Below are 21,317 nucleotides of genomic sequence, written 5' to 3' on the forward strand. Positions count from 1 at the left end.
TTTATTTTTTAATTTACATCCAAGTAAGATACCAAGTAAGGCACTGGAGAAGAATGTATATTCTGCTGCTTTAGGATGAAATGATCTGAATATATCTGTTAAGTCCATCTGGTCCAGTGTGTCATTCAAAGCCATTGTTTCCTTGTTGATTTTCTGTTTATATGATCTGTCCATTGCTGTGAGTAGGGTGTTGAAGCCCCCTACTATTATGGTATTATTATCAATGAGTTTGTGTTTGTGATTAATTGATTTATATATTTCAGTACTTCACATTTGGAGCATAAATGTTTACAATTGTTAGATCTTCTTGGTGGATAGACCCCTTAATTATGATATAATGCCCTTCTTCATGTCTTGTTGCAGTCTTAATTTGAAAGTTTAGATTGTCTGATATAAGAATGGCTACTCTAGCTTTCTTTTGGTGACCATTAACATGATAGATGGTTCTCCATCCCCTTACTTTCAATCTGAAGGTGTCTTTAGGTATAAAGTGGGTCTCTTGGAAACAGAATATAGATGGATTTTGTTTTCTTACCCAATCTTTTGATTGGAGCCTTTAGTCCACTGACATTTAGAGTGAGTACTGAAAGATATGAATTTATTGTCATTAAGTTGCCTGTAGAGTTGGAGTTTCTGGTGGTATTCTTTGGTCCTTTCTAGTCTTTGTTGCTTTTGGTCTTTTTTTCCCCTTGTCTTTTCTCCCCTCAGAGAGTCCCCCTTAAAATTTCTTGCAGGGCCGGCCACAAACTTCTTTTATTTTTGTTTGGAAAACTTTTTATCTCTCCTTCTATTTTGAATGACAAACTTGCTGGATAAAGAATTCTTGGCTGCATATTTTTCCAATTCAGCACATTGAATATATCCTGCCACTCATTTCTGGCCTGCCAAGTTTCTGTGGATAAGTCTGTTGCAAACCTGATCTGTCTTCACTTGTAGGTTAAGGACTTTTTTTCCCTTGCTGCTTTCATGATTCTTTCCTTGCCTGAGTTTTTTGTGAATTTGACTACGATATGCCTTGTTGATGATCAGTTTTATTGAATCTACTAGGAGTCCTCTGTGATTCCTGGATATTGATGTCTATGTCTTTCCCCAGGTTAGGAAATTTTTCCACTATAATTTGCTCATGTAACCGTTCTACCCCTTTTTTTTTCTCTCTTCATCTTCTGGGACCCCTATGATTCTTATATTGTTCCTTTTTAATGAGTCACTGATTTCTCTAATTCTTAAATCGTTCTCTTTTGCCTTAGTCTCCCTCTTTTTTTCTGCTTCATTGTTCTCCATAAGTTTGTCCTCTACATCGCTGATTTCCTGCTTTATTTCATCCATTCTTGCTGCCATGGCAGCCATTTGAGATTGCAACTCAGTTATAGCATTTTTTATTTCTTCCTGACTAGCTTTTACCTTCTTTATCTCTGCAGAAAGGGATTCTAATCTATTTTCAACCCCAGCTAGTATTCTTGTTATTGTGATTCTATTTTCTGGTTCAAACATCTTGCTTGTGTGTGTGTTGATTAAGTCCCTGGCTGTCATTTCTTCCTGTTCTTTCTTTTGGGGTGAATTCCTTCATTTCATCATTTTGAAGGAAGAAAAGAAATTATTAAGGTAGAAAAATTGAAATTAAAAAATTAAAAACAACACACACAAAATCAAATAAAGATGCTAGATCCTAGGTGTGTTTTGGTCCAGTTGTTGAAAGAAGCTTGATAGATTAGAGAAAAAAGGGAAAGATAAAAAAATTAAAAAAAAGGAAAATATGAATACAATGAAATAGAATACAATGAAATGATGAAAGTAAAATAGAATTTGAAAAAATTTACACAAAAGTATAAAATATAGTAGAAAAAAATAAAGAAAAATATTTTTAGTAAAAATGGAAAATAAAAATAAATTTTCTCTCTTTAGGTATTCAAGAATAAGAAAAGAAAAGGAAAAGAAAAAAGGTTGAATAGATGGCCCAGTAAACAGACTGAACTATGATTGAAATTCCATCAGTTTCCCTAGAAGTCAAACTATGAAGCACTTTGTCATCTGTAAACTAAGCAGGTGGAGAGACTTGTGGTGTTCCTGAAGAGCGAGTTTGGCCCAGTTGGGTGGGGCTTAGTGTAGCAGCTCCGTTCTCCACTAGATGGCACTGCTTAGCTTACAGAGGTGGATTGTTGTGGCACATGTAGATGTGTATGTTTATGTGTGGGAGGGGTCAAAATGGCATCACCCAGCTACCCAGTCTCTAGTATCAGAATTCTGTGCTCTCCCTTACCAACAATCGTGCACCCCTCCTTTGTCTCTGGCTTCCATCCACTCCCCACTTTTACATTGTCCGCAACCAAGCCATCAGGTTGCCAGGTGGCACCTCCTTCCTGAGTTTTATCTCAGAGGGGGCTGTGCTTCCCATCCCTCATTTCTGAGGGACTGCAGCTTTGACACCTTCAGACCTTCTGGGGGAGGGTCTCATCGAGCAATGGCCAGGTGCTGCTCCCAACCCTCAGGAATGTTCACAGGACTGTGCTGCTGCTGATGCCCAGAGACTGTGGTTGGGTATCAGCCCACCCCAGAAAAAGTTCATGCAATTTTGTAGCAGCAGCGTTTCAGGGATTATGAGAAATCACAACACACGTCTGGCACCAGGCTTCCCACTTAACATCCTTATTCCAGCACCAGTGAATGTGGTTGTTCTCCAGGGTCCGCTGGGACCTTTGCCTGTAGGGTGGCTGCACAACCCCTACCAAATGTTCTCCCAGCAGGGGAGCTGCCTCTCCCCCTGTGGCCCTTGGATCCCTCAGACCTTGCTTTCTGCTCCTGGAGATTTGCCCTTCCTATCAGAGCACCGCCAGGTATCGAGCTGCAGAGTTTCAGACTCTGAAAACGCCCTGCTTATAGAGTCTTGATGGAATTTAAACCCTCTCCTTTCTCCTTTTTCCCTTTTTTTGTTCAGTCCCTTGCATACACTTTCTTTTCTCTCCAGCTGTTTTCAGGCAGTGGGGGGATGCTTTCCTGTACTCTCCCCCACCCCCCACCCCCTTCTCCATCCTCTCTCCACAAGCAAAAACAGCTTCCTGCCCTTGCGGCTTCTCTCTCCCCCAGTTCACCCCTCTGCACCATGTACCTGCCGAGTCTTATAGTTCAGGTTGTGCAGATTGTTGTGTTCATCCTCAGATCAGTTTTCTCGGTGTGCAGGATGGTTAATGTTGATCTGGCTGTATTTCATGGATGCAAGACACACAAAAAAACTTCCATTCCATTCCACCACTTGACCCCTCCTCCTGCTTCCAGTTGTTTTAAAATTTTTTTAACATTTATTTATTTTTGAGAGAGACAGACAGAGTTTGAGCAGGGGAGGGGCAGAGAGAGAGAGAGAGAGAGAGAGAGAGACAGAATCTGAAGCAGGCTCCAGGCTCTGAGCTGTCAACACGGAATCTGATGCAGGAATCAGACTCACGAACCATGAAATCATGACCTGTGCTGAAGTTGGGTGCTTAACCAACTGAGCCACCCAGGTGCCCCCCCCCCACAGTTGTTTTAAACTGATGACTGGTTGGTTTTTGCTTTCTCTGGAGTGTCTTATTGCTCTTATATCTTCTTGAATTCTATACATGTATTTAAACCTCAAATTCTTCAGATGTCTCGGTCATTCTTTTCTTTGCTATGGCGTCTCTGCAGATACCCTCTTTGAGCCTTCCATTCTTCAGCGCTCATCAGGGCTGGGCACTTTCCTTTCGTGTTGCACTGAAACATTTGATCACTTCCTTTCAGTGTCTTTCTGAATCAAACCACTGTTTTCTAGGTGTCATATGCAGTGGTGTGTAGGTAATATTTAACAGTAGATTCTCCTAACAAACAAAACTCTTGATTTTTAGCATTTCCCAATGTCCATGTTGTATATATTGCCATAATGGTTGATGTCGGGTTCCCAGCTTGAGGTCACTGACCATGCATTTGGGAAGAGATTCACCCGATCTGCACTCCCAGGCCTGCTCCATTGATGAGAACTATTTTGACAGAGATATTTCTAAAATAAACTCATTCTCTCTGAGCTAACAAAGCAACCTGGATCTCATTTAATTTCACTTAGTGGCCCTGGGTCATTATTATTAATGTCAAGTTCTAAGGCAGCAAGAGGTGTCTCTAGAGATTATGACATTTAGAGAGAAGATAGTTGCCTATAAACTAAATGACAAAATGGCTTAACATGGAAATTAGATAAAATAATTAAGTAAAAAATGCAGTGGTGTTTTGTTTATTTTTGAAGGGCTTTTTGTTGTTAGTTGACTTTTTAATTTTTTTTATTATTATTTTTTTTAACATTTATTTGTGAGAGACAGAGCACAAGCAGGGGAGGGGCAGAGAGAGAGGGAGACACAGAATCTGAAGCACGCTCCTGGCTCTGAGCTGTCAGCACAGAGCCCGACACGGGGCTTGAACCCATGAATCATGAGATCATGACCTGAGCTGACGTCAGACACTTAACTGAATGCATCACCCAGGCACCCTGTTGGTTGACTTTTTAAAATACAACACAGTTGGCCCTTGAACAACACAGGGGTCAGGAACACCAACCCCCTACACAGTTGAAAATATCCAAATACAACTTTCGACTCACCTGAATTTAACTACCAATAGCCTACTGTTGACTGAAAGCCTTACAATAACATAAACTATCAATCAGCACGTATCTGGTATGTTTTATGCACTCTAGAGAAAGAAAATGTTTTTAAGAAAATCATAAGAGAAAATGCATTTACAGAACCATACTGTACTTATCAAAAAGAATCCTCACGTAAGAACCCGTGCATTTCAAACCCTGTTCATTAACAGTCAGTTACTGAAACCTAGGTTTCATGGTTTGTATAGCTGTTATAGCTGCCTCTCTTTTAATCCTTGGTGTGATCCCCTCCTTGTTTAGTTTTTCTTTTCTTTTCTTTTTTTTTTTTTTTTGCTGAACTTTTGTGTTCCTATTTCAAGCCACCATGAATCCATTTCTAAGTAAGTTATCCGAAAATAAATATTAATAGATATAGTGTCTCCACTAAAGAATGCAGATTTTCTAATATTTAAGCGCAGATTTCCTAATAAGTGGTGTTAATGCGGCTTCTCCTTCATTATATGTGTTTTCTTTAATATCATAAAAGAGAATGCTATCCATGCAGCTTCTGACAGAAAAGAAAATGGATTTTTCTCTGTTTGAAAAGTTCACTTTAAAGGTTTTTGTGATGCGCGACAGCTTTAAAATAGGGTTGCTTTTCAGAATAAATTGCCTGCAGCTGCTCTTCAGGGTTTCTTTTTTATCTGAGCACATCCATCCCGTTTGGACATAAAAAAACCTGCATATTTACATCACTGATGGGCCAATAAATAAAATGCTGCATTTTTAGGGGAAGGTTCCAGGGAACTAATTAGAGTCACAAGCAGACAAACAGGGTATTAAAAACACGGTTCTACTTCTTACCTTGCTGTGATTATTTTGTGTTTTAGCCATTTCTGTGCATCTTCCCATTCATGAGAGCAGGGGATAGTGACAGATCACTTGATGATCAGGAAATACCCATGAAATGAATGTGGTTCTGGTGTGGTTGTCTTTAGGCATTTGCTCATTTCTCTTCTCCTCCACAGCTTGCTGAAGGTGAATTTTAACCAAGGTAAATTCAGCTTACTGGATGGAGGACATTTCTTTATGTCCAAGGAAATTAAAGCTATTCAGGCATACACCTGCCACATAACTAGAAAAATACCTAGGGTACCATTTTGATTTCAAATCTGCGGTTTCTAGGGCCATCAACATAACCAATTGTTGGATCATTTTATTAAAATTACTACTTTATCAAAGTAAATCTAGAAAAATGTCTGACATGTATAAAATTAGTGTCCAAATGCAGCAGGTGGAACTATAAAAGTTTTAGATATAAAATACAATAAATATCATTTTTATATGATAATGACATTTTTGGCATTCACTAGACTATATGAAATTCATCTGTTTCATAAATCATACACAGATTATTTAAGTGTATATTTTATTACATTGTGTAATTGTTTAAAATGTAATTGTGTATAATGCAGATGTAATAAACCGTAGCATGTCTATGATTGTAATGGTCCTGTAATTTTTATTTCCATATTCAAAAAGGGTTTTACCTAATCTAAGATGAATTTCCATGTAGGTATATGATAGTAATAAATATGATTCAAAGGAACGATTTAACTTAGTTTTACATGGGAGCCTTGAGCCCAGAGCTAAATAAATGAGAAAGCTTCATTTTGAAAAAGTGGTTAGTCATTATCATCAATGACAGACTAATGAAAACAAAAAAACCAAACAGATTTGGTAATTTGTGTTTCTTAAAGGAAGCCAGGGGTGAGTAGGAGACTTTGGGTTTTGTATTTTTCCCCCAAATCATACCAGTTCTAGCACTCAAGCTTGTAGCTATTTTTCCAAGTGTGTTATACTAAGCCAATCATTTTACTTAAAAAAATCAAGAACTGATATCATAGAATATGATATTCTAAAATATCTGCCTGGATCTTCTACTACAGAAAATGATTTAAGGAATATATGTTGAGCTCTCCAGATAGGTTTAAAGTTTATTTTTACTTGAAGTCATAATCCTCTTAGTTATCTTAGTACATTTTCTGAGAGAAGTTGCATAAAATAGGACATGAAATGGGTGTCACAACGGTAGTGATGATGACGTCCGTATGTGTGATTGAAACCAAATATGCAGACTTTTCTAGCTGTGTGATACATATTAAAATGGTGCGATTCTGCTTGGGTTAGAAGCTAATGGATTCTCTTTGCTTTATTTTAGCTCTCAGCGTTAGAGAGGCAAATCTTTGACTTCCTTGGCTTCCAGTGGGCACCAATTCTTGGAAATTTTCTACATATAATAGTCGTCATATTGGGTTTGTTTGGAACCATTCAGTACAGACCTCGATATATCGTGGTGGTAAGTCGTCTTTTTATCATAATAAATGCTTGTAGTAAATGCTACACATTTATAAATGCTTGTAATAAATGCTACAAAATTACTAACAGAAGATTAGATTAGATTAGATTAGATTAGATTAGATTCATCAAAAATGAATAAACATTAAAAATAAAAAGATATTTTAAAACAGGGTTTGGATAGAGTAGGAGGTCCGTCTGTGATCCGGATGGCATGATGAGATATAAATGTGCATTAACTGTCATTTCTGGGACATATGTCACTAACCCGAAAAAGCAGACTTACCTAGCCATAACTGTTTACCATCTGATAACAATAATATCATTTAATTTTAGTTGATTTAGGATTTAGGACATTGTAAATGTTATTCAGTATTCAATACTCATCCCTGATGTATTTAATACTTTATCTCACTGAACATTTCTCCATTTTGTTATGATAAATTTGAAATGTTAATTCCATACTCCCTACTATACCAAATACGGTCAGCACACCCTCCTTTGTAGGACAGTTTAAGGAAATGTATGCTTTGTACCACAATGGAATGGAAATTATTCACAGTAATTAGTTTTGTATGAAAAGAAGGCAGTATTTTAGGCTACATGTATAAGGTTGTGAGCAATAATAAGCATATATAAGTGATTGTAACTAGGAATAACATATCTAAAATGCTCGTTGAACCTGAATAAATAACACAGTGTTCAGTAGGACTAGTGAGTATTTTCTTGCAATGCAGTGACATTGCCTTACTAGAAGAAAACCATAGACTTAAACATATGCCATCTTTCAATTTTTATTTAATCTATGGAAAAAATAAAGCTACACATTTTTTCTGTGAGTGCATTAATTCTCTATTTTTAATCTCAAAATTGGCTTTTTTGCACCTTTCACCATATCAAAGTGAATGTAGCTGGCCCACAGCCAACACTCTGCACTCAACATGGCTGCCCTGGGGACATTAGGAGCATTTGATATCACTAAACCAGCTGCAGGGACCAAACAATGTCTGCTTTACTTTTCTTTCTGTATAATCTGCTAGAAGGGTATCTCATGAAGTTGGACTTGTAGTATAAAACACTTCAGTGTGCATAATATCAAACTATTATATTGGATTCTATCTTCCAGTTTGTTGCCACAAACACAGCACTTGTACTCAATACACACTTTTTATTTCATGATATTTTATTTATGATAATAATGAAGCCCACAATCCTCGATGGCTGTGAAACCAGTGTCCTCTCTGGAATGAAGCTGTTGGTACACATTGATGGCATTATCTAGTCCTATTGATTGTACCCTCTAAATACTAGCTCTTACACATTCATCACACAGCTACTGCCTTGGATGAGGCCTCTGCTTTCTCTTTCTGGAATAGGGACTTCATGCTTGCTTTCAGCCTTCCTACCTTCCAGTGTGTCCTTTGCACTTTTCCTAAATCACTGGCTTAAAACTCTTTGATAACTCTTAGCAGGATAAAATCTAAGAATATCCTTGGCTGACCACATGACCAAACACTGATCCCACAATCAATGTGTCCTCTCTCCTCTCCTTTCCTGTTCCCATCTTCCCTACCTTCTTTTTTTTTTTCTTTTAAGTTTTATTTATTTAAGTCATCTCCACACCCCACAGGAGGGCTCAAACTCACAACCCCAAGATCAAGAGTCACTTGCTCTTCTGACTGAGCCAGCGAGGTACCCCACTTCCCTTCTTTCTTAACTTCCTTTCTCCTTTATTTAATTAACTTATTTATTCAAACTCTATTTATTGGGTCTCTGCCATGCATTTGGCATTGTATTAAGTATGGGCTACGTTGGTGATCAAATACGGACACATGTATTCTCTGCCATCTTGGGTACTTACCTTACATATTATCAAATAATCATCCAGGTAAATGGTAAATTGCAACTGTGACCAGTGTTACAAAGGAGCACACTGTGCCATGAGATGTATAATGGGGAAATGGGCTCTGCAGAAGTCACTGGGGAGCTGAGATCTGCAATGTGTGAATTCACCAGGGAAGAGGAAGACCGAAGTGTTGTGGGCAGAAGGCACTGCAGGGCACGTAGTAGGATGTCAATAGCAGTAGTTCCCATTCACTCATTAAACATTAATTGTGGCCCTACTAGACTTTGCTAGGGCTGGATACATAGAGAAGAAAGTAAACTACAGCATCCCTGCTCTCCAGGAACTCGTTATGCAAAGAATGGGGAGGCACCGGGTCCAGGGGTCTCTGGAGGTGATGAAAGGTCTTTGAATGAGTCATGAGAAGGATGATGGGGCTGAGCACTAGCCCCATCACAGGTGAAAGAACAGAGAGTTTGTGCATTTCAGCACCATGCACCCTGCTCCTACCTGCTTCTCCAGCCTCTCACCCAGGTAGCCCTGCTTGTTTTTGAGCTCCAGCTACAGCAACGTTTTCTGTCTCTGGAGCACACTTCCCTCCTTCCAGGCACTTTAATAGTTAATCACTACTGTTGTGTGTCTTGAACATAGTTTACAATTCATTCACATTTATGTCTTCCTAATAGGCAGCGTTCTTTGAGAATATGGAATGTAATAGATGCTCAATAAATACTTATTGTTTTTCCCATGTAGTTCCTTACGCATTCAGAGTCCATTCATGTTAGAACTGGCATCACTTCTTTCTCTGGTATCTTTTCTTTGCTTCCCTCTCTCCCAACTCCCTCTTGTGCGTAGAAGGAGACAGATTTAGATCTTTAAGAATCTTCAAGATGGAATGCAAGCTGGTGCAGCCACTCTGTAAAACAGTATGGAGGTTCCTCAAAAAACTAAAAATAGAACTACCCTACGACCCAGCAATTGCACTACTAGGCATTTATCCACGGGATACAGGTGTGCTGTTTCGAAGGGACACGTGCACCCCAATGTTTATAGCAGCACTATCAACAATAGCCAAAGGATGGAAAGAGCCCAAATGTCCATCGGTGGATGAATGGATGAAGAAGATGTGGTATATATATACAATGGAGTATTACTTGGCAGTCAAATGAAATGCTGCCATTTGCAACTACGTGGATGGAACCGGAGGGTATTATGCTAAGTGAAATTAGTCAAAGAAAGACAAATATAATATGACTTCACTCATATGAGGACTTTAAGAGACAAAACCGATGAACATAAGGGAAGGGAAACAAAAATAATATAAAAACAGGGAGGAGGACAAAACAGAAGAGACTCATAAATATGGAGAACAAACTGAGGGTTGCTGGAGGGGTTGAGGGAGGGGGGATGGGCTAAATGGGTAAGGGGCACTAAGGAATCTACTCCTGAAATCATTGTTGCACTATATGCTAACTAATTTGGATGTAAATTAAAAAAATAAAAAATTAAATTAAAATATAAAAAAGTAAAAAAAGAATCTTCCAAGAAAAACAATGCATGTTTTTGCTTGTGTTGATTTTCTCTTTTAATGCATATGCCAATCAAATTTCTATGATTTTTGTTGTTGTTGATGTTGTTGTTGTTGTTGTTGTCATCGTCTTAGGAGAGAAAGAAAGTAATGAATTGGTGGGAAAGCCTTCTGTGCCAAAGATATCATTGGATTTAATTTTCACACATATCCTATGGGCATTTATTAGCATCCCTAATTTTACAGACAAGAAAAGAGTTAAGGAAGGTTAAGTGACCTACCCCAGGAACCCACATAGTAAGTGGCAGAAGTGAATGTGTATCTGCCTCACCTCTGTTATAGTTAGGTTTGTGAAGTTGCTTTATCATGATCATCATGATGCTTTGCTTTGCTTCACCACCATATTCCAGATGATGTGGTGCCATTGTCAGTATAAATTTTGACATTGAAACTGATCCTGCCCTACCACCTCAGCTGATCGCAGAATATTGTTACCTGTGTGGGATTCCAGATTACCTCTTGCTCTAACATGGGTATAAATCGTCCATTTGAAAGAAGTGCCTGAAGAATCGTCAATCCAGGGTGACTGGGTGGTTCTGACTCTTGGTTGTGGCTCTGGTCACGATCTCACAGTGTGTGAGATCAGGTCCCACATTGGGCTCTGCACAGGCAGTGTGGAGCCTGCTTGTGATTCTCTCTCTCCCTCTGCCCCTCCCTTGCTTGTGCTCTCTCTCTGTCTCTCAAAATAAATATATAAACAATTTTTAAAAAGGAATCATTAATCCACAAACATAGAAACTCTGTTCAAAAAAAAGTGCCTTCAATGGGAAGATCATATTGTTACTGGGAGGGTGGCTACGCCATGTTATCTTCATTACGCCACAGGCGATTCGTCCCCGAGTTGTTCCCATGAATGCTTTGATTCGAATCGACCACCGGTGGTCTGGGATTAATTCTGAAAAAGCCAGAAAATAAATCTGGCATATGTCACAGAGGTACACAGGTGTGTCTCGAGAGGCCCCAACTTTTCAGCGGCAGTGAGAGGAATCCTGGATCAGAAATTCACACACATTTTTCACTCAGCAGGGAAAGAGTTTTTGATTGTGGGAGATTTTCTCTCAAACTCACCTGCAGAATTCTTAGTATTAGCCCCCTTTATTGGCCAAAACAAACACCAGTAATGCCAACTAAGTTTAATCCATTTCAAACTAAAATTTTTGGAACACTGAAACACAGATGGTAAGTTACTACCATTTCTGACATCAAAGAATCAAAGAATTGAAAGAATTGAAAGAATTAATCATGCTTATGAAAATGGTTATGGTCAAGGACCATACAAAACAAACTCTCCAATGTCTATAGGCAAACTTCTAACTTCCGCGAATGGAACTCAAAACTCATTAAAACTGCTCCTTTGCTTATGCCCCACTCCCCCACCTCGCGCCAGCCATGCTTAATGATTGTGTTTTCCAAAGACCACATGCTGTTTTTTGCCTCCTCTGTTTGCACACTCTGTAATTTCTACCTGGAATGCCCTAGTCCCCTTACCCTCTTGGAAAACTCTAAAATAGTGCTTCCACCGAATGGTCACCTCTTAGGAGCCTTGCCTGAGCATCCGACCCCAGGATAAATGCCTCCTCCTGTGCTCTCATGGATCCTGGTGACACTTTCCACCCTTGTACACTGCACAGCTACAACCCTTGCTTCCAGGCCCATCTTATTCCATTCAACAGTGTTCTCCTGGCATGCCCATTGTTCCTATCCATTGCTGTGCTCTAGGTCTATCCTGGTATACATGAGGCTTTAAAGATGCTTAATAGTTGGGGCACCTGGGTAGCTCAGTTGGTTAAGCATCCAACTCTCGATTTCTGCTCTGGTCATGATGCCATGGCCTGGGATCGAGCCCTGTGTCAGGCTCCTCTCTCTCTATGGGGTACCTGGGTGGGTCAGTCGATTGAGAATTTGATATCAGCTCAGATCATGATCTCACAGCTCGTGAGTTCAAGCCCCACATCGGGCTCTGTGCTGACAGCATGGAGCCTGGAGCCTGCTTCGGATTCTGTGTGTCTCTCTCTGTCTGCCCCTCCAGGGCTCATGCTGTCTCTCAAAAATAAACATCAAAAACAGAAGTTCTCTTTCTTACTCCCTCTGCCCTTCCCTGCTCTCACTCTCTCTCTTTCTAAATATTGTTTTAAATATGTTTAATACTGTAATGAACAATTGATAAATGAATCAAAAGTTATTACATGAAATTATTTCATAGGATGGACTTGACGTTGATTTCTTATCTCAGAACACACCAACAATAGTTCAATAAGAGAAAATGGCCTTTCCTGCCTTGTTGATCTCAATCTGAGCTTAGCTGAGGATTTACATGATAAAATGATATATGCTGCTCTGCCTGCACCTACCATTAGCTGACTTACTCCTCATCTTATTTTTCTCTAAGAAATATAATGTTATGGACTCCTGCCACTGTATTTGAGGAAGCTCCACAGCAAGGTGTGATATCTATCTATCTATCTATCTATCTATCTATCATCTATCTCTATATATCTATATCTATATCTATATCTGTATCTGTATCTATGTATCTATATATAATTAGTGGATACCAAGGTCAGTTGTAGGGTTTGAATGTACCTTTTGTGTTTCTTTGACCCTAGACAGTGAAGCAGAAAGCATATTGTTCTTGAATCAGCTGTTTCCTCCTGTTTACTCCTATATAAAATATTTTAAAACCTTACATAGAAATTCCAAAATGAGAATCTGCCCTACAATTGTTTAAACCTTTATTCTTTCATGGGCAGTAATTTAATCAAGCAGTTCTAAATTAATTGAAGTACAAAAGCATTAGTTAATTTAAGTTTTTGAATAAATACTAACTTTGGAAATTAACTCAAAACTGCTTTTAAAAATTAGAAAGGAAGCCAAGTTAATTTGCTAAATCCACAGTTTAGTTATGGGACTTTTGTCCAATAGAAACTTGTGTAATTTGAATTGTTATATTAAAATTTTCCTGCTATGTCATCATAAACCTCCTTCCTGAGCTACTACTCAGCATAACAGTTGAGAGTGTTAATTTTCTGGGGCGCCTGGGTGACTCAGTCACCTAAGCATCTTGATTTCAGCTCAGGTCATGACCTCAAGAGCTCATGAGTTCAAGCCCTGTATCGGGCTCTGCGCTCCTAGTGCAGAGCCTGCTTGGAATTCTCTCTCGTCTCTCTCTGCACTTCCCCTGTGCACACTCTCTCTCTCTATCTCTCAAAGTAAATAAATAAATAAACATTTTTAAAAAAGAGTGTCAATTTTCCTTTTAGTTGGTCCTATATTAAATCTCCTCCACCAATCTCCTCCACTGTGAAGCCTTGGGACATTTATTTCCATTATTTGTAACATAGTTAACTTCATATGTAAAAGTCTGACTCAGGTTGTCTTTAAGAATTACATTATGTAATGTATGTGACTTGCTTAACATAACCTAACACAGAGTAGGTGCTTAGTAAATGATTGAGCTGTTAATATATCTTTTTTTTCTTTCTTTTTTTTTTTTTTGGCTTTCACTCTGCTTTTTTAGCCATTAAAATGAAGAGATAGCACATAACTCTCTTAAAGTTCTTCTGGAGATGAATACTAAACTCTAGAAAGTGTTAGAGCAATGAGTTCACAAGAAACCTTTTTTTTTTTTAATTATTAGTCTAACATATTGTACATAATACTGTATCTGATACAGTATTATACACAGATACACATGTGAATGAATGAATAAATGACCTTTCTGTCATTTGGAAAACAAGCTCAGGAAGTAAAAATAACTTATGTCATAAACTAATTCCTCAATGAGGAAGAAATAGGCTGCAAGACTTCCAAAATTCATTTCAAGCAAAAAACACTGAAATATCTTTGTAAAACCTTGAAATATCCAGGCTGCTACTTAGAATAGATGGACATTTTTTTCATCTTACAGTCTTTGAATATGTAAATTAGGATTTAAAATATATGTACCCTGGGGCGCCTGGGTGGCTCAGTGGGTTAAGCATCTGACTTCGACTCAGGTCATGATCTCGCGGTTCACGAGTTCAAGCCTCACATCGGGCTCTGTTTTAACAGCTCAGAGCCTGCATCCTGCTTCAGATTCTGTGTCTCCCTCTCTCTCTGCCCATCCCTACTTGTACTCTGTCTCTCTCAAAAATAAGCCAAACGTTAAAAATTTTTTTTTAATATATGCAGCGAACATAAGGAAAGTATAACAAATAAATAGGTAGATAATTATACAGAGTAATTTTTTATATATTGGGAAGTGGTTTCTATACTGCAAGTATATGTGTCTGGATGTGAGAATATGGGCATACTTCATGATAACCAAAAGGTATTTCTTAAAAATGGAGTCTTATCTTTTTTTTATTCCTGTTTGCATTGATTGTAAATAAAATAACCTATGTCAAAAAGAATACATATGTTGTCCTAATACTTCCTGCCTAGGTAAATGCCTATGGATATGTTTGTATTGCTAGAAACTTCTTTCTCTTTATCTCTATGTACGGACTTGCATCTCGGACTTGAGATATGTAGTTTTCATCTCATAACAGTCCAACGTTCAGTCATACAAACAATCTTTGTTGTCAACAAACCAATATATTAGAAGAAAGACGCTTACAATATTGTTTTTAAAAACCATGAACTTCGTATCACATGTAACACATCAGTTGCAAAATACAAAAGAAATTGTTATTCAAAAACATTGCCAGTGGCCTCATTATATAAACGACATAAATTTTTAGAAAACCGATAATTTGGTGAACTGGTCATTTTATAAGTTGCAAAATTTGGTGAAGTGTTAACTTGCAAATTATTCCGTAGTCCTTTTCCTAAAACCCTTTTGAAATGAAGCCTATCATGTAATACTTAGCTCAGCTCTGGAGTCAGACTGTGAGAGTTCCTCTCCCAATTATGACACTAAGTAGGTGATCAAAAGATTACTCTCTTCCTGGGTTTAGTGTGATGACTGAATAACGTGATCTGTATCAAGTGCTTAGCGTAGTACCAGGAACAAAGAAAGTGCTTAACACAGTACCAGGAACATAGAAAGCAGCAGAATAATAACTCATGTTATTGTTAGGGAATTTAGCAGCAGACACTTGGAGCCTACTCAGCCTGGTAATTTTATCTTTGAGAGTTCACAAATGACATCAGTGGTACAACTTGTGAGAGGTCCTGAATACACTTCTGTCACTGAGTTTGTGCCGAGATGTTAAAGTAGATTGGTTTTATTGTGCATTCGTTATAACTATGGGTGGATTGTCTTTTCTAAAAGAATACTTATGGGCTTAAGTTTGCCTTCCTAATAATTAAGAATCGTATGGTTTTGCAGTTAATTTTGTTTATTTCCTTATGTTAGCCTTACTTTCTTCTATGCCCTTTCCTTAACCTTTGTATCATTGGCTTTTTTCTCATGACTTAGTGGTTTGCACTGCTCTCTCATTCTAATTGACTCATAATTAGATTAATTTGGAATGAAAAATGTAGATACCAGTAACCATCTTAAATTAGCAACAGCTTTGAAATTTGTTATGGTTATTGTGACTTGATCAGTTTGCAAAAAATATACATTGAGGATGAAGTTTAGCTATTTTCAATAGTCATGGAACTATTTTTGTGGTTTTTAAAAGTGTATTTCAAGGTACTTGGCACATTTTTAAAACTGTCTAAAGTCATTCATACTGGAAGACTTTCTTAACAGAAGATATTGTCAGCATCAACAATATCTACAAATGCTAAAAGCCTCACTATATATTTTAATTTGTGTTAATATTTGAACATATTTGCCACCTTCTCTAAATTTTCAGTGATTTTGGACCCCTTAACTCATAATTATAATTGTATTATTCTTAAAACAAACAAACAAAAAAAACCTCCTCTCCAGAAAGAAAAAAAGATGTATGGGATGTGACATCAAATGTATCCAATTAGAAAGCTACACAACTACGTGAGATTATTTTGAAAGCCTTTTAAAAATCATAAATGACAGACACAAAATATAAATTAAATTTTGCAAGTAGTGACAGGCTTCTGATAAGGTTTCTAATGGGAGCGTGGCTATTTTACAGTGTTTAATCTTCATAATTGTGTTACTTGACACAGCATAGAATAAGTTACTTAGGTGATTTCAATATTTATTTTCATTTGCCAATAGCATGGGATGATTAAAATCACTGTAGAAAGCAATAATTTAATCAGTATGTCGACTGAATGTATTAACAATGTATAGGCTTTTGTGGTAAAGTAAAATGAATGAGAAAAGCATTGTGTTGTGTTCCCACGGTAAATTCCATCCTCAGTCATCCAAGCTAATTCTATGTCAATTCTAGATTTCAGTTTCTTCATCAGTAACCAGGTGGTTTGTACCCTAAGACCCTCTGCACTGATGAGTCTTGATCTAAGGCTACCTTAATTCAGACTCACCAGTACTCTCAGGGAAGGCATTTCTTAATACATAATACATTGATAAAACCAATTAGTCAGTAAGGCAAGCATGTTTAGAGTTTGTTGGATGTGATTGGAAGGTATTTTCCTATTATGGAAATCTGTTGTTTATTTGCTCATTCTTAACCATATTTATTAATTTGGGGTTTTTTTTTAAATATTTTAACGGTCATATTTAACATAATTGTGTTGGAGGCACAGACGCGCTACTCATACTAAAATAGTTCAACAGGAAAGTGTGTTCATTTTACTCCCTACATCCATTTTCAAACATGCTCTTCATTCAGGGGTATGTAAGTGCTGAGTTTTGACTAACATTCCTAAAAATTTGACAGGTTAGTATTATAACTAAAAGATAGATAGATAACCCACAGAAAATTTGCATAATTGTATTCCCTGGAAAAGCTAATACTCAGAAAACAGAAATCAAGTCAGCTCTTGGATTTAACTTTATCTGCAGGCCAGCAGAGCACTTTAAAAATAAATCTAGCCTTATTGGCATCTACTGAAAGCCGTAGAAACTATTGGATTTTTAATTTCCAGATCTTAGGGGACCTCATAAGGAGTAGTCTTTTCTGAGCACGCCCTGCTTCTTCCCAGAAGACTTAGACTTATTGACATTTTTATTATTGATTTATTTAGTATACATGCCTTTCATCTCTACATTTTTTTCTCTTTCTCCCCCTTCCCCCCTTCTTTCTAGTACACAGTATGGACTGCCCTCTGGGTCACCTGGAATGTGTTCATTATCTGCTTTTATTTGGAAGTAGGTGGGCTCTCTAAGGTAAGTTTATCATGCTTTTAAAGTACACTTTAAAAAGAGAACACTAATAAATAATTATTATGACCATATATATGTATATGTATATCTATATATCAAGACAGAGAGAGAAATCTAAGTAACATTACAAATGGAATACTAATCAAAAATCAGTTTGGATACTGATCAGGAAAGAGTGATCTTAGAAGCGCGTTAATTTAATGAAACTCCACAACTGTAGCTTTCTGGTTTGGTCTGTTAAGCTGTGGTAGAACCCAGCTTCTAGTGTATCCTTATGTCCTGTTGAAAAAGGCCTAATGTCATGGTGACAAAAGCCCCAAATGTTAACTGAACAATGTTTTTGAACATTCTTGTATTTAAAGTGGAAAGGGGGGATTGATGAAAATGTTGACGTAACAGATATGAATAGCAATCTGCTATCTTTGCTTGAATATTGATTGTGGGGGAAAAAAAAGTTTGACAAAGGCTAAAATCCTTACATGTCAAGTGGAGGATACATTTCCTAACTACTAAACACGTCTTGAAATTCTGGTTAAGTAGAAGAGAGCTGTCTCCATGCAACATGATACCAATGTTATTTCTGTATAAAACTAGTGTCAATCGAGCACACATTTTTCACTATGACTCCTACAGAAACATCTTTTGATTGCCATCCAAATGGAAGAGCATCTTGGGTGAAGCTTCTAGCTGTGTTTCTCAAACGTGTGTTTCATAAACCAGAACAATTTTTACTTGTAGAAATCATAGAGAGGAAATGTAACCGTATAATTACAAAAAGAATGAGAAAGCTGTATTTTTTTTCAATTTCTCATTATCAACTCTATTAACTTGTTCTATTATATCATAGTTTGAAATCTTATGAATAACATAATGGTCTTCTACCAGCATTTGTGGTTTTAGATCTTAGACAATTTGCACTGATCAGCAGACTCTTAAAGTTGTCAGGCTCCACTGAAGATCCGTATGGTAACAAAGAATTTTGTTACCCTGAAGGGTTTTCCCCCGGAACCTCCAGAAGTGGTTAGTCTTTATTCTACATACACTGTGATAACCTTATAATTAGAACTTGTCATCATTTTCTCACATTGGCAAATGTATTCGGGAGCCAGAAGTGACATTTCTAATACTGACTTTTATACAAATGCACAAGCATCTACCTTTAATATTTGTGCCATTAATCACATTTTACCTCTAATTTTTAAGACAGAAAAAAGTATTTAAATCAGTGCCCAGTTATCTTCTATAGCATGCAGATTAGAAAGTAATTTTAAAATGCAAATTTTATGAATATAATAATTGTGAATAATAAGGTAAGCAGAGCATTTTTCCAACCATGGCATTTTGTATCTTATAATTTGGTCTATTTAAATCATTAGCGGGTAGTAATTCTCTTCTATTTGCTTCCATATAAACTGATTTTCGAGGGGAAAAAATAGACCAGAAGAAATGTGTCTTATGGAATTGGCATCATGATGTGCTAAAAGAAAACTGAATTTTAAATCCTAAGTCTTTCATTCAACTCTTGTCTTTAACAATTATTAACTATGGGCCCTTAGGCAAATCATTTAACCATGCTAAATCTCTGTCACACATAAAAATAGGACCAGCTCTGCCAATTGAGCATTGTTTTAAGCTCATCATTTATGGTAACTCAGGTAAGCTTCAAAACAACGCTATGAATTGATAAAAAGATAATATTAGCACCTGTTGGTTCCACACAAGTGTGTTTTCGCTCCTCTGTTCAAGGTTACTTTTGTGAACTGCTTTTTGTGACTGCGTTTCTAATATCAGTATGCCTGTCAGGGTTTTTTTTCTTTCTCATTTCTTCGGGTGCAAGGTTAAAAGCGATGTATGTACTAGTCCCGGTCACTCATTTTATTACCCATTCAAATGGCGTTAGGCAGTCAACCAAGTATCCTAGGTCGTTAGAAGGATAGATGACTCCAAAATGAACATCCTAAAGATTTTCGGTTGTTCTCCTCCTATTAACAGTCTCAAAGGCTGGTAATATTTCCCTAGTTAGCCACAGTTTAGCCTCCGTTGCAATCTGTAGGACATCTATCCTGAAAAATAGAGACGAGTTAAGGACCCTTGAGAAACGCAAGCACCACTGCTACCCTTCCAGATTGGACTCCAGTTTTTATAAGAAATTTCTTGTCCCTGTGTGCTGGTATATACTTTCTAGAGCTCTCCATTTCTTGCTAGTTCATGAAGGCGTTTCATGGCATTACTCACTGGGATAGATTAAATAGAGGTCTTCTTTCACCTTGATTTTTCCCCAAAAATATCCACTCTAAAATAAGGAATCTTTTCCCCAAAACTGGATTCAGATGAATTTCCACAATATCTCTACCCGGTGTTATTCCAGTGACAGGAACCACCTAGCCATTCTCATTAACTACTAGTGCACGTTACTGTGCGCACGAACCGTCATCCATCTGGCCTGTTACGATTCTTGATTCCAGCATCCAGACATTCCTTTCCTTTTCACTCCATCTGCCAACCAGCTCTGGATCATGTGTTTGTCACTGGTCTTGAGGGTCCTGATTCTCCTCAGATCTTCCAGAACTTGAAGGAAATGGATGTATTGTTTACAGGGAAGGCATACATGTATGGCGAGGTCAGGGATGATTGTGGGTCTGCGTTTACATAATCTCCTGGAGCTTCGGTTTCCCTTTGAGGAAAACCACAGCACTGTTTTTACTTTAAATAAGATGATACATGTAAAGGACTTAGGATCTTGGCATAGAATGAGGTTTCTGTAAATAGTCGTTCTCATAATTGCCATCAACATCATGTTTATTATTATTGAAGAAATTAGCAGACATCATGATTCTCATCCTGAAACCTTAGGGACATATTATTACTATGTGAGGAGCTGTGAAGGGGAGAAAATGTAGGACTGAATGACTTGTTTACAAAATATGTACCAGTCCCTTGTGGTGGGACTTCTGACCTGCATATTAGCTTCACAGCTGTAACACTATTGATTAAATCCTTTCCTTCAACACGTAAATGGCTTTTTTGAAATACTTCTGCAGCTAGATTCTCCCTGTGTCCCTACTGTTCCCCCTAGGAGAACTTTATGCATCTTTGGAAGTCTCCACGGCTGTTTTTCTGCCATACTTTAAGATCACCCAGGGCACAATTAATAAGTTATTGCTGCTTCTTTGGAAGTTGCAAGACTTGAAATCATTTTTTCCACCCTAGGAATACATTCAGAATATAAATATTAAAACTCAACTCATTTGCTACATTTAACGAGACTAAAAAAATAAGTTATGTTGAGAACTCAGGTTGTACTTTCTTTGTAATTCCAAAGGAGTTTACGCTAATGTCTTATGCCAGATTTTGGATTACTCTAAATTGTACAAACTTTCAGCTAATATTTCTTTTATTCAACTCTTCTCAAATGTGTAAGTGGTCCTAGCGAATTTTGAGTGGGTCCCATTCTCATAAAATTCAGAATGTGTATAATTGGCATAATTTAGACATAAAATGAATATAAACAAATTATATGAAGATTTATCTTATTAATCATGTGCTTTGACCAAGGGCCTTTCAAAAACTTATAAACAGGGCATGGAAGAGAGAGAGAGCCTAAACTTTACTGATTTTTACTCTGTGTAGATGCTTTATATTGCCTTCACATAGAAGGAAAACCTACCTTCATTTGTTTCTCTATATCGTGTTCTAATGACTGCACTTTTTCCATCATGACCTGATGTATAGGTGTTTTGATTCT

General features: G+C 37.4%; 1 protein-coding gene across 1 annotated transcript in view; it reads left to right on the top strand.

The window, feature by feature from the left end:
- NKAIN3 (sodium/potassium transporting ATPase interacting 3) overlaps window positions 1-21,317 on the top strand; it is a 303,057-nt gene that overhangs the window by 7,021 nt on the left and 274,719 nt on the right. The window contains exons 3-6 of the mRNA XM_047073857.1: window positions 2,704-2,831; window positions 5,608-5,731; window positions 6,801-6,938; window positions 17,495-17,575. Of these exons, the coding sequence (XP_046929813.1) occupies window positions 2,704-2,831; window positions 5,608-5,731; window positions 6,801-6,938; window positions 17,495-17,575 (471 nt within the window). The remainder of the gene's footprint in view (window positions 1-2,703; window positions 2,832-5,607; window positions 5,732-6,800; window positions 6,939-17,494; window positions 17,576-21,317) is intronic.

Source organism: Lynx rufus, unplaced genomic scaffold (assembly GCF_022079265.1).
Source record: "Lynx rufus isolate CCGP_SWC_20201006 ecotype Redwood Valley unplaced genomic scaffold, mLynRuf1.p SCAF_12, whole genome shotgun sequence".
NCBI lineage: Eukaryota > Metazoa > Chordata > Mammalia > Carnivora > Felidae > Lynx > Lynx rufus.